The sequence below is a fragment of the Pinus tabuliformis genome, chromosome 3_2 (genome assembly GCF_031772625.1).
Source record: "Pinus tabuliformis cultivar Carrire ecotype Pingquan chromosome 3_2, CPIR1, whole genome shotgun sequence".
Classification (NCBI taxonomy): domain Eukaryota; kingdom Viridiplantae; phylum Streptophyta; class Pinopsida; order Pinales; family Pinaceae; genus Pinus; species Pinus tabuliformis.
In genome coordinates this window covers 77,636,863-77,653,408 of record NC_142302.1, presented here as the reverse complement: position 1 = coordinate 77,653,408, position 16,546 = coordinate 77,636,863, and the positions used below count along the sequence as shown (strand labels likewise).

The following is a 16,546-nucleotide window of genomic DNA, read 5'->3' as shown; positions in this document are numbered from 1 at the left end:
TTGAGAAGTACAGTTATTACATCAATTCTTGACATCATCACAATTATGAAGACTGAAACTGGTTACAACTTCCAACAAAACCGAGATAAATTCTTATGTTTCCAAATAGCAAAAGGCCAAATCCTACTACAAGATCATATCTTGAAGCTTTTAGTAAATCCCAAAATTATTTAGTTGATAAAACAAAAATGCAGATATTTTTGTGCAATCTAAACTACATGAAGCATTTTTATAAAGGACAATCCAAAGACCTATTAATTTTGTAGCAATGGTTTAAAAATAATCCCTCTATACGGATTACTTCCACGAGCAATGTTACATGAAGCAGGGTTGAAACAGGGGTATTTTTCGGAAGCGAAGCATGCCAAATTAGTTGCAGAATATATCAAATCATCCATATTGTACACAAATGAAGATAGAAATGGCATCCATAAAACATTAATGATTAATTATTCAAACATCAACCATCCATAATCTAGATTCCTCTCCTCTTGTCTAGCCTCTGCCTCTACTTCGATTCTCTAGGGATGTTAGCCAACATTGCACAATTTTGATCAAACGACCTAATCCAAGCCTTATAATATGGTTGAAAAAGCTTAACATGCTTGATCAATGATTTTTACTTGAGTGAAGGGTATATTTTTGTGACGTTCCCTCTAACTAAAAATAAACTAAGTGAATTATGCAATTTTTGCAATTTTGGGTGGAGATTAATTTTGGATACAAAAATTAGGAAAATTGGGTAAAAGAAAATTAAATTTAATTTTATGAAGGGAGGCTTCAAACAAGGAAAATTATTTACATAGTGGGATGTGGGGGGCACTTCAAGAGGGAATTTGAACTCCCTTGGAGAATTTCGATTTGGAGGGAAGGAGGAGAGAAGGGGGTCGAATTGTGGAGCCCACAAGGAGAGATGAAAGGTGGAAATTATAAATAGAAGAGGAAACCTCCATTTCGGGACTTTTTGCCATTTTCATGTCTGAACTATAGTTTGCTTTTGTTGCTCAACCTAGTCAACTCATGCTGCTTAGCACAGAGGTTTCTAGGCGGGAATCTCACCTCTTCTTCAGGGGATTTCTAGTGTCACTCTAGGATAGTTCCACTTCATCATGTAGAAGTTATTCTGGGGCCAATTTCTAGTATATTCATCCAATTATGGGAGCAGAATGGTCACATAAAAGAATCCGCACTGCCCAAGAGACGCAGCTCCTGTGCAGATCAGGTTTCAGGTTTTTGAGGATCATTCCCTTAGATATTATGTTAAAGGTTTGCGATGGATTGCGGGCCTTAATTGGTGAGGAATTGCAGGGTGTAATCAAGCATTGCTGGGGCCTACATAGAGCTGGAGAGACATAAAAATTGTGGGAGTTTGGGGAGCTAGTATAATCTTGGGTTATTTGTTGGAGAGTTTGTCTATTTTCCAAGGACATTTACTTGCAATTTCTTAGTTGTTGGTCAGATCTTTTGAGCTGGTTACCAATAGTGGATTTCTTATGGGACGTAGAGCTAATGGACTAGGGAATTCACACTTTTCAAGGTTTTGTTGGAGTTGGCCTAGGGAGCCCATACCTAAAATTTCAATTTTTTTGGACTTGTATAGAGGGCAGAAACAACATTTCACCTACAGCAACAACAACAAGAAATTTATGGGCCAACGCAAAATTTGGAGAGGAGCTTATCCAGCACTGGCGCTTCATTATTTTCACTTGGGTTTTTCCTACCTTGCTTTAGCAAGCTCAGGTTCCTCTATTCCTATCTATTTTTACTCCATTTTGCTTAGATTAATAATTTGGCTCAGCGTTTTGGTGTAATCTAATATTTTGAATGCGTGGAAATTTTTGGTTGCATGTCCATGGTTTTCTTTTGTTATCACTTAATATTTCCATTAGGAATATTGCAGTGTTATCAAAGCAATGATATAGCAATATATGGGAAAAACCCTTTTTATGACCCTAGAAGACAAGCAGAACGTAACCTACCAAACGCAGATATACAGGAGTAGAGAAAGGGAATTATAGATCAACCCTGATCTAGAGGTTCCTGAGCAGGAGATAGAAGAGGATACCAGTAAAGAGGACGCATCCTTCTAGAACATTTTGAAGGTTTTGAATGAGATGGCTCGAGGGAAAAAGGAGATAGCATTGGGGAAAAAGGAAATGTTGGATGAGATGAGATAACAACATCGTAACAAGTGCATCCATGGGGAGTTCACTACATGAGAGGGCTCAGGCACATCCCATCATGTTGATAGTACCAAGCCATAGAGCCATCCCCATACTTACAATGGACCACCCAGGTCTACTATGCCCACGTTTCTAACTGCAAGGACTGGAGAGCCACTAGATATGGATGAGATGCCCTTAGGGGAATTTTTTTGTGAGTATCAATCTGTGGGAGCATAATTTTATGATGTTATAACCTTCCGGGATTGTTTTCAACTGAAGTATGGCAATAAAGGAAAAGGGGCCAATGGAATATCTATGCATAATTTTGATTTTCCGCGCATAGTTTGGAGGTTATTCCTTCCTATTTTCGAGGACTCCTCTAAATGCATCGTGAGGGCATGGGTGTAAAAACTAAACACCTATTTTCACCTTAACCAAATGATAGAAGTGGAGGAAATTAAGGAAGCTACCTTGCACTTGGAGGGTGATCTGTAAACTGTTATGGATATTCCATTGGACAGTTTGTCATAACAGATCTGATAATAATATATTAAAATATTGTATTTTTACACTATTACAGTTTTATTAAAATTCTAGACCTATAGATTTTACTCTAATTAGTGCATGCATGTAAATGGAAATTATGCAGAAAAGTAGAGAATGACAAAATAAACTCACACATGCATAAGACACAAGATATGCTCTTCTGGAAGGTGAGGTTGCTTCGCTCTCTTTCTGTATCTTGAAATATGGTTGCAGGTACAAATATGTAATTCGTATGGCCCGTGGGCTACTACAATGCACAGATCCTCTATGTATTCTTTACCTACTATCTCTCCTGCTATCTTTTCTCAACTATGGAACAAAATGCTCTCGAAAGAATGTAATGCCTCTTCCTCCTAGTGGCCCGGTTATAACACAACCCGATAGCCTACTAGTGGTTAAGTTTGACTACATCAACTCCTAAATAGGGTTACAAAATAGACTCTTCTAGAGTCTTTTACATCACAAACACATGACTAGCCCCTTTTACATGAATAATGGGGGTTGATGCGGCATCCTCCCGAACTATGGGTGTGAAAACAGGAAGGGAAACTTCTTAGTGGCATAACTTTTGCATATGGACTCTGATTGATGCACTTCTTACATAGTTGGAAAGGTAATTGTGTGTAAAATAGCATGAAAAGGTGTGCGCAATAAAGTTTTACCCCTGAAGAACATTTTTTTATGACTCAAAACTCTTTCGAAAGGTTTCACACCTTGTTTCGCCAAACTCGGTCCCGCCAGTAAAAACAACCCCATGAGTTGATTCATCCACTTTTTCCACTCCAAATGCATCGAGATAGATGAAAAAAAATATAATGATCCAATTCAGATCAGGGGGAGATGATCATGACTGGTGGTACCATGGGTTGTCTACGTTGGGGCATGCTTGCGTAACATCCTATGAGGATTTCACTAGGAGGGTGTTGGAGTTTTTTGACCTGAGAGACCCTAAGGCACACTTCAGAGAGTTGACCCAACTCAAGCATAAAGGCAACACAGAGCAGTACATCACAAAATTCTTGAGGGTGTCGGTGATGGTTCTAGAAATGTTGGAGGCCAAGAGGGTCTTCCTTTTTGTGGAGGGATTAGTTGAGCCCTTTCGTGGACTAGTGAGGTCAAACATACCTATTGCGCTCCAGGATGCAGTGAGAAGAACTTGGGACTTGCAGGGTACAATCCACAAGGCCAAAGAACCATTACCCACGAGATCGGTGGAGACACCAGACCCCAACCACGGAGGGAGATGTTGGGGTGTGGGTAGTTGGATGATGAGATCAGGAGAGACCTCCAGAGGAGGAAGTTGTGTTTCACGTGTCAGGAGCCATGGGCACTAGGGAACATGTGTACCAAGGGCAATGCCCATTACATAGATTTTTTTTGGATAGTGAGTCGAAGCATGATCTAGAGCAAGAGCTAGAGGGAGGTGATAGTGATCCATAGGCTAATGGAGGAGGAGGCCCACCTCCCCCACCTAGATGAGGCCCTTTCTTTCCTACAAGAGGATTTATTGCCTCACTTCAGGGAGTGACGAAGTATCTAACATTAAGGATTAGAGGCACGATGTAGCGACAACATGTATCAGTTTTGGTGGACAATGGGGCTACCCACAATTTCGTTGATGCTCAGATGGTGGAGAGAGGGATACAAACCAAGACCTTTGAGGGATTTTTCAATCTTAGTGCATGGAGACAGGGCCCTGTAGTGCACTAGATACGTCCCTTGTATGACAGTGACTATGGGGAACTATTCAATGAAATATCATTTCTTTGTACTTGATGTTCCAAACACCAATGTGGCGATGGGTGTTTAGTGGCTTTACTCCCTTGGGCGTGTCACCATAGACTAGAGGAGGTTGGATATGGAGTTCACCAGGCGAGATGGGATGTCAGTGGTGTTCAGAGGCATGCACTCGTACCCCCCTTAGACAGTATCAACACACATGATGGAGTTTGATCTGCGATGTGGTGATATAGAGTGGGTTGTGAAGCTCAGGATTTCAGAGGCAGGAGCACAGCCACGACCACCACACCCTGGTATTCGAGCAATATTGGACAGATACCCAGTAGTTTTTGGATACATTCCCCCAGGTCGCCCACGAGACAAAGGATTTGAGCACACGATTGAGCTAGAGGAGGGCGTATATGTAGTTATCACTACGCCATACAAACAACCCGAGGCTTATCGAGATGAGATTGAGCGGGCCATATAGGATTTTTTGGCCTTGGGGTATATCAGGCCCAGTTCTAGTCCCTTCGCTTCATCTGTAGTATTAGAGAAGAAGAAGGATGGGACCCTCTACACGTTCATTGACTATAGGGCCCTAAAAAAGAAGACCTTGAAGAACTAGTACTTGATTCCACGTATAAACGAGTTGATGGATGAACTTAGAGGATCCAAGTACTTCTCTATGATATATTTGTGCTCAAGGTACCATTGGATTCGGGTGAGGAAGAAGGATATCTCAAAGATGGTGTTCAAGTGTCACTATGGGAACTTTGAGTTCTTAGTGATGCCTTTCGGGCTAATCAATCCCCAGCTACTTTCCAATCTTTCATGAACCACATGTTCCACAATAATTTGTGTAGAGTTTTGGTTTTCTTTGATGACATCTTGATCTATAGCAAGACATGGGAAGAGAATCTACAACACTTGGAGGAGGTGCTACACATCTTGGAGGAGCAACAACTATATGCTAAGATGTCCAAGTGTGAGTTTGGACTAACAGATATGTTGTATCTTGGCCACGTCATTGGGGAGAATGGAGTGTGAGTTCACTAGGAGAAGATGAGAACCAGCTTGGATTGGCCTACAGCGAGGAATGTCAAGGAGTTGTGGGGATTGTTGGGCATTTACAATTATTACCAAAGGTTCGTGAGGCTATTTTTACAGCTAGCAAAAACCCTTACAAATATGATGAAGAAAGGGGCATTTTCATGGGCAGAGGTGGCACAAGAGGACTTTTAGCACCTCAAGGGAGTCATGAGTAGCTACCTAATATAGCCTTACCAGATTTTTCACAGTCGTTCGTCCTAGAGTGTGATGCCTCTGGAGAGGGTATTGGGGCACCTTTTAAACAGGGAGGCCGGAGGACATCTAATTGCTTTCAAGAGTTGGAAGCTACAGGGACACGACAGATTGTACCTCATATATGACAAGGAGATGTTGGACACCATGCATGTGTTGGCCAAGTTTCGACAATATTTGGTGGGTAACAGGTTTAAGGTGAATATTGGCCAAAATAGTCCTCGATTCTTCTTAGAGCAGAATCAGCGACAGGAGATACAACAAAAATGAGTCAGCAAGATTCAGGTGTATGAATTTGACATAGAGTATATCAAGGGAAAGCAAAATTTTCTAGCAAATGCATTGTCTAAGAGGCTCGCGACACTCTCACTCATTAGAATTATTCAAGATTAAAGAGTGCAGTTATTGGTTGAGTACTCCAAGTATCGACATGGATGAGAGATCCTTGATGGAATGGTAGGGAATCACTGGTACAGAGTAATGATAGAGGTGATCTACTACAAGGACATGATTTATTTGGTGTCGAGCTCCTAGTCGAGGGAGAAGATCATGCAGGCTTCACATGACTCATCTTTTGCAGGGCACCAGGGGTTCCTCAAGACATACAGGGCCATTAGAGAGTGTTTCACCTAGAGGGGCCTCAAGGAGGAAGTTTTGAAGCATGTTCGGGAAAGTGATACTTGTCAGAGGAACAAGGGTGAGCAGACATACCCGACTAGAATATTACAGCCTCTCCCTATCCCTAAGAGGGAATGGGAGAGTATCTATGTGGACTTCATTACAAGGTTGACAGACGTATAGGGACGAGATTTCATTTATGTGGTAGTTGACATGTTGACTAAATTCGCCCACTTCTTCACCATTCTAACTCGGTATTCAGCTTAACAGGTGGTTGATTTATTCTTTCAGGAGGTGTTTAGGCTACATGGTCTCGCTAAGACCATTGTTAGCGATAGGGACAACAGGTTCATGGGTGGTTTTTGGAAAGAGTTGTTTCAACTTGTGGGGATTAAGCTCACTCCTAGCACTAGCTATCAACCGCAGACAAATGGCCAAACAGAGATAGTGAACAAGTGGTTGGAGGGGTACTTGGGGAGTATTGTTATAACACCACCTACCAAATGTCTATAGGTATGTATCCATTCTGTTCTTTGTATGGCTATGATGCACTAACCTTTTATGGTATGGTTTTTGGAGACAATAGGGCCCTAGTGGCCAAGGACTCGATACAGGAGAGTCAGGATATCCTTATATCTCTCAAGGATAACTTGCACATAGCCCAAAATCAACAAAAGATATAAGCAGGCGGAGGCAAAGTAGAGAGGCACTTTGAGGTTGGGGACTTATTCCTTATGAGGCTCTAACCGTACATGAATTCCACACTCAAGCGGAAGGGCACAAAGAAGATCAAGCCTCATTTTTATCGGCCTTACAAAGTAGTCAAGTAATTGGGGACGTAGCATATGAGTTGGAGCTTCCACCAGGGAGCAAGGTCCACAACATATTCCACTTCCCTTGCTTGAAAATTCTTTGGGACAAAAAGTAACAATAGTCATAGAGTTTCCTCCTATGAATGATGAGGATAACTTGATCTTAGTACCTCAAGCCATCTTGGAGACTAGAGAGAGGAAACTCCAGAGAAAATCATCAAGGATTTTTTGGTCCGCTAGAGGAACCTGCTAGAAGAGGATGCCACATGGGAGGGAGAGAAAATATTACAACACTCGACATTACAGTTTCTTGAGTACAAGAAACATTTGGGAGGGGAGGACTGTAATGTTCCCTCTAATTAAAAATTTGCTAAGTGAATTTTGCAATTTTTGCAATTTTGGATGGAGAATAATTTTGTACACAAAAATTAGGAAAAGTTGGTAAAAGGTATTTAAATTTAATTTTATGAAGGGAGGCTCCAAACATTAGCACAAAAAGGGAAAAATATTTACATTGTGGGATTTGGGGGCCACTCCTAGAGGGAATTCAAAAGCCCTTAGAGAATTTCGATCTGGAGGGAAGAAGGAGAGAAGGGGGTCAAATTGTGGAGGCCACAAGGAGAGAGAAAAGGAAGAAATTATAAATAGAATATGAAGCCTCCACAGTTTTGGGACATTTTTCCATTTTCAGGTTTGAATTACAATTTGTTTGTGCTGCTTAGCCAATTCAAGTCGTGCTGCTTAGCACAAATGTTTCCAGGCGGGAATCTCAACTCTTCTTCAGGGGACTTCGAGTGCCACTCTAGAAGAGTTCTTCTTCATGGTGTAGAAGTTGTTCTGGGGCTAATTTATGGTATATTCAATCAATTCAGGGAGCAGACTAGGCTCATAAATGAATTCACACTACCTGGGAAAGGTAGCTCCCATGCAGTTCAGGATTCGAGTTTTTGATGACCATTCCCTTGGCTATTTTGTTGGAGGTTTGTGGTGGATTGCAGGCCTGAACTAATGAGGAATTGTAGGGAATTATCAAACATTTTTGGGTCTTGTGCAGAGCTGGAGAGACAAAGAGATCGTGGGAATTTGGGGAGCCAGTGTAAGCCTGGGTTCTCTGTTGGAGAGTTTGTTTATTTTCTAGGGACATTTACTTGCAATTTTTTAGTTTTTGGTGGGAGGTTTTCAGCTACTTACCAGTAGTGGATTTCTTGTGGGACACAGAGCTAGTGGACTGGGGAATTCACACTTTTTAGGGCCTAGTGGACTATTTGGATTTTGGCTGAGAATTATCTGGGTTTTGTTGGAGTTGGCCTGGGGAGCCCCTGGCTAAAATTTTAGAATTTTTGGAGCTGTATAGAGAGCAGAAACAATATTTCACCTACAAAAATAGCAACAAGAAATTTATGGGCCAGCGTAGAATTTGGAGAGGAGCTTACTTAGCACTTAGGCTTCATTATTATCACCTAGGTTTTTCCTTGCTTGTTGTAACAAGCCCAGGTTCCTCTATTCCTATCTATTTGTACTCCATTCTTCTCATATTAATAAAGTGGCTCAGTATTTTGGTGTAATCTAATATTTTACGTGTGCGTGGAAATTTTTGGTTGCTTGTCCATATTTTGCTTCTTTTATTACTTAAAATTTCCATTAGGAATATTAATTTTTTTTCTAAGGCCATGACAAAGGAGTTCAACAATCAACACCACCAACACTGGAGTACACATAGGGCTCGGTGCTCTTAATTAAATGTCAGTCACATACCCTCATACATGATATGATCTAATGAAATGCCACAATCCCATTGATCCTTAAAACTATTAAGTTTGTTAATTTTTGAACGGGATATAAAATTATATTATCTCCATATGAAGTTTGATGATGTTGGAACCATTCTCAAGCATCCTTAGTCATTTCATGGTAATGTTAAAAATATAAGTAAAAGTATGAAAACTAAAGATAAAGGAGAATGACACTTTTACTTAAGAATTTAACATTACCATTAGGGAGCATCTAGGAAGCGTCTAGGGAGAATCAAGAGAGCACATTGGGAGTGTCTGGGAAGCATAGTTCCTCACATAACAGTTGGAAATTTCAAAAACATAAAAAAGCCACGTGGAACCATGTGCGTAGTTTTCAAAAATGTACAGGAACCGCAGTTCAAGCCAACAATTCCAAAAGTCCAAGAACCATAAAAAAAGGGTGGAACATTAGTTTTAATTTTTGGAACCGTCATTATGCCCAAGGATCACTCGCTGATCCATCCATAACACAAATCTGCAACCCTGACTAATGAAATAGGAAGAATAAAGGACACAGTTCAAGATTTACCACCCTTATCTCTGCTTACTGATGAAGGATGACACGTTGGTTGGTGTTTTCATTGAAGAAATTGATGAGAAATAGATAGTGTGCTCATATCCCCCAAGATCATTTCATGGTGCAAAAGTAAACTACCCATCAAGCCATAAGGAATTGCACAAGGGATAGTATGGTATTGTTAGATAATTTTGATACTATCAAAATAATCGATAGTCTTCTTGATTTCTAGCATTTCCTTGTGGATAGCAATAAAAATAATGGATAGTAGCAATCAAGAAGACTATCCATTATTTTGATACTATTTAGATTATACACAAGGGATAGTATGGTTATATAATTTTGATTTTGATGTTGAGTACAAGCCTAGATATTTTGAATTGATTTGTTGACTTGCTAACCAGAGAATAAATAGTAGATCTTGCAATGGTTTTTTTTGCAGGGATTTCAAAAAAATAAAAAGCCCAATGACACCAAAAGAAGAGGGTGCAAAATCTAAAAATATATGTAGACAAAAAATTGAAGATAGAAAATTGAAAATGATCCAAGTACTCAACATAGTCAGTCAAGAAATATTAGAGGAAATGAATATAGAAAGATCCGAGGAACAAATGTTCGAGATTCTGTTTGAAGAAATTAGATCTTCGCCATTAAGGATTCAAATCCTTGAGAAATGGCAGCAACAGGATAGTAGATCTTGCAATGTTTTTTTGCAGGGATTTCAAAAAAATAAAGAGGCCAATGACACCAAAAGAAGAGGGTGCAAAATCTAAAAATATATGTAGACAAAAAATTGAAGATAGAATATTGAAATTGATCCAAGTACTCGACATAGTCAGTCAAGAAATATTAGAGGAAATGAATATAGAAAGATCCGAGGAACAAATGTTCAAGATTCTGTTTGAAGAAATTAGATCTTCGCCATTAAGGATTCAAATCCTTGAGAAATGGCAGCAAAAGGCTTTTTCAGGCATGAGAAGAGCAAAGGAGAAATTGGCAATCATGTCAAACATATGTCAATTGACTATGATCATTTTGGATTATATTATTGTGATGTTGGTTCAGGACCAATATCATGGGAACATTATTCCCTGATATTGCAATTCGCTAGAGAGAAGAGAGAAGTAGTCATATGTGCAGATGCAAAGAACCTGGTAAGAAGACCTTGGTCGGGATGGACAGAGATTCTGTTTGAAAATTTTATACCAAGTCCAAATTATAATTACAAGGGCGTAGAGTTCGGCTTGAACCTGCAAAATGAATTAATCAGAGAAACACATTTGGAGCTATGGTTGAGATTCAAACTATAAATACAGTTAGAGCTATGGTTGAAATTCAAACTAAAATTTACCTACTCTGAAATTTCAAAACTGGAGCCACCAGAAAATACTATTGTTAAACGGGCCATAAAAATAAAAAGCATGACATAGTTGGAATATCCTGTGAAAAGTCTAGTTCACCTTTAAAGTTTAAGCTATGTACCAAAGCAAATATATGCTTCCAAGAGGGCATCCACTCATGACCGAATCCATCATTGACAGGTGTCTCGATGATTATCTTTTCTCATTTCCAAATTATCTTGAATCTCAAGATCCATATTGGTTTGAAGATGAGATGTCATGGACTGAGAGAGAACTTCATGACTTGGAAACCATATGGAACCTTAATACGGAAGAATTATGGACCTAGTCTTTATTTCTTTACAAAAGGGAATCTAGTCGGGATTGCCAAACATGTATTATAATAATGTTTTATGGGTGGAAGATCACTCCACTATGTATAATAGTATTCATGTTTTACTTGCTTCGTGGGTGGAAATAAACTCCACTTTATAAGGTAATGTCAGTGTCTGGTTCAGATCTCTGTATGTCGAAAGACCAGTTAAGGGATGCGATAATACTATCGTGTCATAAATGTGACTTACAAATCCTAGTTATGGTGACTAGATACATCGGATGAAATGCTATAAATAAACGATGTGGATCTCATTCTTACGCATCAGGAGTTGAAGTCTCGAAGCTCTGAGTATTCTCTCTTCCTGTGCATCTAGCGATCTAGAAGATCATAAAATAACTAGTATATGTGTATAGTCGAGGCTTAAATACAACAGTATTTGGGTATGCTCTCACCTTGTGTATTCAACAATCAGGGTGGTCAAAAACAGACTTAGTTGGAGTCTTATTCTATAGTGGTGAGTCTTTATAAGTCTGGATGAAGAATGGATATCTGTAAAGATTTGTAAAGTTGATCGCAAAGTTCGAGCTTGGGTGTAGAAATGGTATCAAAGCTTGTATTTAGTGAGCCAATCTAGCTGCAGTTCCTTTTAGACAGTTTCCAAATGACCTGAAGACTAAAAGAGAATACCTACTAGTCATATCTTCTACAATATCAGATATGGTCTCAGACGAGTGCAAGCTCATGAATTACTCAAATCTACACATTGTAATGAGTGGTCAAAACATTGGTGACTTGCACAAAGATTTTCTGAAGATAAAGGAAACAACAAAACCATAAAAGAAATAAATAAAATAATTGACAAATAAAATTGATATTCTACCACATGTATTAATTGACACCATAGCTTTAAGGACATCCATGAAGTGATGATTGTTTACTTTTGATAGGAAATCCTGTGTATTCCCTTGAATTTCCATGCATGTTCCATCTAGTGTTTTTCCAGTCACAAGATGATTCTTCCAATAAAATTATATTATGGAAAATTCATCTGCTAATGAATTGTTTCTTTTTTGCTCTGACTTCTTCAAGATATGATTTCAGTACCTTTATATTATTAATTGTTTTCTTGAGCAGCTTCTATTGTTCTTTGATTTGTAATTTCAGGAATCTTTCTCTGCCTTTCCCGAAATTATTTCTATCTTGATGCCTTGCTTCATGTTCCAGACATAGATCAGCAGGAGCATACTCACAGGTTGAAGCCCTGTGAGTTTTAGGCGAGCTCCCCTTGAGGTCGAAGGAGATCCAACGTAAATAAGCAAGGTAGATCATTGAGGTGACACTGGGTAACATATCGCGGTGACAGTTGAAGTGTACGATGTGATTTGGAACTTTCATCATTCTAATGTATAAGAGGTAACAGGGACAAGTATGGTGGTGAATATGGGTTGGGTACAATTACTTTGCATGTGCGTATCCTTCCTAAAGATGAAGGTGGATTTTGATTGATAGATGTAACTTCTTATGGAAAATTTCTTGTGATCAAACAGGAAGTTAGATACTTGGAAGGTAATGCTCCATGGCAGTTCCTTTTAAGACAAAATTTCATGGGCTTGGCACAACCTCACAATTCAAGGCTCTTTGATTAACGTGATATTATTGTCCAATCTCACCTATTCAAAATTTGGAATTCCAAAATTGTTTGGGAAGCATGGATGGTGGTTTCTAGGGATTTATACTGGAACATTTATCGTAACATGTCTCGATTGGATTTGGTTAATCAACTAATTTGGAGTTGGAAACTAAATTACTGAAGTGCAGTTGCAAACTTGCAATCCCTTGCTTTCACCAAGTAAGGAATTTTCTTTTGGATAATCTTATGGGACTTTAAATCTAGATCATGGAATGATTGCATAAATCTTGCTCGCCATTAATCCCTTTTAGCTTTTGACAAAGTAACTATCCATAAATTCATTCCTCTAGCAGATTAGTATAAAATGAATAATCATATTTGGGGCCCTGTTACCTCTCCTCTAGCAGAGTGTTGATAGCATGTTTTTTGGAGCCCTTAGAAAGCGCCCATTGTGTGGAAGTGGATTGGAATATTCCGGTGACCAGTACAAATGTCTAGGTTATCTGTCTATATGAAGAAAATGTACTTTTTCAGCCACCATTCCTGAATGTATTAAAGGGAAATGGAAAATTCCAGAGGAAACAGATAATTCTTATCTTACTGGTAATTCACGAAAGGGAAAGAATCTTGTTCACATTCTGCCTCCACATTCTAAAGGCTTCCTAGAAAATCAAGGCATAATGTGGTGGTCTCGGAACTCTGGAACTGCATCCTTGAACAGTTTAGCAGTGGCAATTGTTGGAAATATTAAGAATCCCATGTGGAATGGAAGAGTAAACTTCAGGCGGCTGGTGGAAAACTCTTGAACCAACTAACACATGATGCTGATGGTTTGAAAACACAATTAATACGTATAACTCTGAAATGGAAAAAGAATTGAGAATGAAAGGACTGGTCCTTACGGAGTCCTTTGTAATTGAATGTTAGGAAAGGAAAAAGCGGCTCCCAATGGACCAATATAAAATTGAGGAAGCATCAACGTCAGATTTGGTAAAAGTCAAATTCAAGGGTAGAAGTTTAGTCCATGAGGAGTTAGGTTCGCAGGAAACGGGTCACATCGTGAAGAAGCGATATTAAACCTGCGCAACACACTTGCAGAGTGAATTGGAACGGGAGCACACAGTTGCATGCAGAGAAGAAAGCACAGGCTCATGAATTAAAATCATTATTTCGGAGATATATATTTCTCTGTGTATTAATGTAGCTATAGCTCTAGTCCTGCGGCATCATATTTGTTGTATTTTTTTTTGTTGAGGTAGGAGAATCAATCCACATTATGTGGGTTTCATTATTACTTTATTGATTATGTGGCAAATCTATTTTACCGTTTAATTTTTTATTTTTCTTTTTTAAATTTGGTGCAATATATATTTAATTCGAGAGATTAGAGTAGGTCTAAAAGGTTTCACATGAAAATAATATTATTTTAATGTAAGGGAAGTCCTTACATTTTTATAGAAAGGAAGGACTTTTTCATTTGTAATCATGGTTAGATAGTTAGATAGTGGGAATATTATATGGGTTAATTAAAATATTCTACTTGCCATTGGGGTTTTAAGTTTATTATGTGATGCATGTTTCAATGTTGTAGGTTTTTCTTATACTGTTTTGTTTGTAGTATTTTATGGATTAATTTGTAAATGATTCATGAACACCACAAGGTATAGTGAGATTGATTCATAAAATGACAATGATCACATGGAAGGGAATGTCAAAGACATAGGTGAATCTTGTTTATTGGTACGAATTAACCATTGTTAGGCACACCCTTGAGGTGGTTCCCATAGTAAACACTTAGCTTATTTTACAATATAGTTGATCCTTTCACTAAAAGAAACTCATTGAGAAATCCTCTCTAGTGAGTTTTTGACCTTGCAATTTACCTTCATTGGTTGGGAAACAACCAATCTCTAGATACCAGTTTATCCTCCCGAATCCATTATCCCCAGCAACTGAGCTAAGGAGGGTCATACTTCTTGATATCCTCTTGTCTAACATTACCTTAACTCCATTATCCTTGAATATTAGAACTAGTCTCCACATCCCTCCATCACCATTTTTCCCTTTTTTCTATTTGAAAATCCAAATAAGTCACTGGGGTTACTTGTGATATCGCCTTGTTCCATATTGTTTAACTCCTATTGATATTTAGGGGATCAAACCTAAAGAGGAAAAGTAGGTTGTCGAAGTGACAATGGGTGACCTATCAAGGTTCCACTTAGATTGTATGATGTGGGTTGGAGATTTCATCATTGTAACATACAATTTTAGCAATAACAAGAACCATACAGACATATTGCAGATAATATTTCATAAGCCTCTTCATCTTGATGATACTAGGAAACTTTATTGATTGTTTTGCAAGAGGTGAGTGTTAGCCACTATTTTGAACCCTAGATGGACTTCAATAGACTCTAAAAAGTCATTAGTTGCAAGATTGAATAGTATTTGAAATTTTGGAGCCTCATGATCTACTTTAAGATTTGAGTCTTTTCCTCACCCATTTATTTGTTGATTGGTGATCCCAAGAGCCAAGACACCTTTGTTCATTCTGATTTGATTTGATTTATAGTATCGTAGAGAAACACTTGATTATACATTCTTCTTTTCTTTTCGTATATATTTCTCTCCTTTTATACATTTTTTGGTGGCTTTTAAGTGGTGTTTTCAAAATAAGCCCACAAAATGTGAAAAATACTACTCACTATAACAGTCAAATATGATCATGAAATGGTGCCCAAGGACTTCTAAAAAAGTGCAAAAGGAGAGTGAAAAGAGAGCATACACACATGCACCAACCAATGAACCATCAAAAACAAGACCTAATTAGACTCAACTCCACCTCTTCCAGAAAAAATAAAAAAATAAAAAGATAAAAGGAATAAAAGGAGAAAAGAGCTTTCTATATAAGGGCACAAATTTCATATTTATGATCTTGTAGTGTGATCATCCCCTTGTAATTTGATGGACTACCCCCTATTATGGCTAATCAAAGAGTTGGATCAATGGAAAGTCTTTTTACAATTTTTTCCAATCAGTAAATTTATAAAGAAAACTTTACTCAAGGCCATCTTATTTTTGCTACATTTTCAAAATGACGGCTTAAATTATCTTTAATACAAATATTGCTCTAAAATAATTGTTCTAAAAACATTATAGAGCAAAAATCACCTGAAACTATTTTGCTTCACGAAGCTTTTTAAAACTCAACAATTTTGCCATTTATTTTTTTATATGATTTGCATGCAATAACCTCCCAAATGGAATTAACCTTCAATCCAAAGATAATGCAATGGAATGAAATGTCTTTAAAAACATGGATTGTTTTTCACAAAATACCTTTAGGAGAAGCTCCTCAAAGCACTGCTCTACATTGTGACGGGTCTTTGCACTGCATTCAATAAATAAGCATCCATGTTGGTTTGCAAATTCCATACCTTCTTTCTTTTGAATAATCGTTTCATTCTCCTGAAACATAGAAAAATTATAAATAAGTTGTTTTATACACATTAGTAATAACGACGTTGAGAATATTGCAATGGTATAATCCACCTAGAGATTAAACCTTACACACATTAAAGGGGTACATGAATAAATACATCACTTAAGTATAGAATACAAACATGATTTTTGGGGTGTGAAAACACACTACATGAAATACTTTCAAAGATAATTGAAAACAAGCATTGTGTATTATTGTGACATGTTCCTAACTTTTTAAAAACTTTTAACAAAGTCATGAATGCCATGAAACACATCTATTG

At 38.1% G+C, this 16,546-nt stretch overlaps 1 protein-coding gene and 1 long non-coding RNA gene across 3 annotated transcripts in view; one reads left to right on the top strand and one right to left on the bottom strand.

The window, feature by feature from the left end:
• Positions 1 to 16,546, bottom strand: part of LOC149179933 (ras-related protein RABC1-like) — a 270,374-nt gene that overhangs the window by 59,172 nt on the left and 194,656 nt on the right. For both annotated transcript variants that reach the window (XM_089415850.1, XM_089415851.1), the window contains exon 6: positions 16,122 to 16,250. In XM_089415850.1, the coding sequence (XP_089271976.1) occupies positions 16,122 to 16,250 (129 nt within the window). The remainder of the gene's footprint in view (positions 1 to 16,121; positions 16,251 to 16,546) is intronic.
• On the top strand, positions 984 to 12,907 carry LOC149179935 (uncharacterized). The gene is made up of 2 exons (XR_016256887.1): positions 984 to 1,740; positions 12,317 to 12,907. It is a non-coding gene; the product is annotated as an uncharacterized LOC149179935 (long non-coding RNA).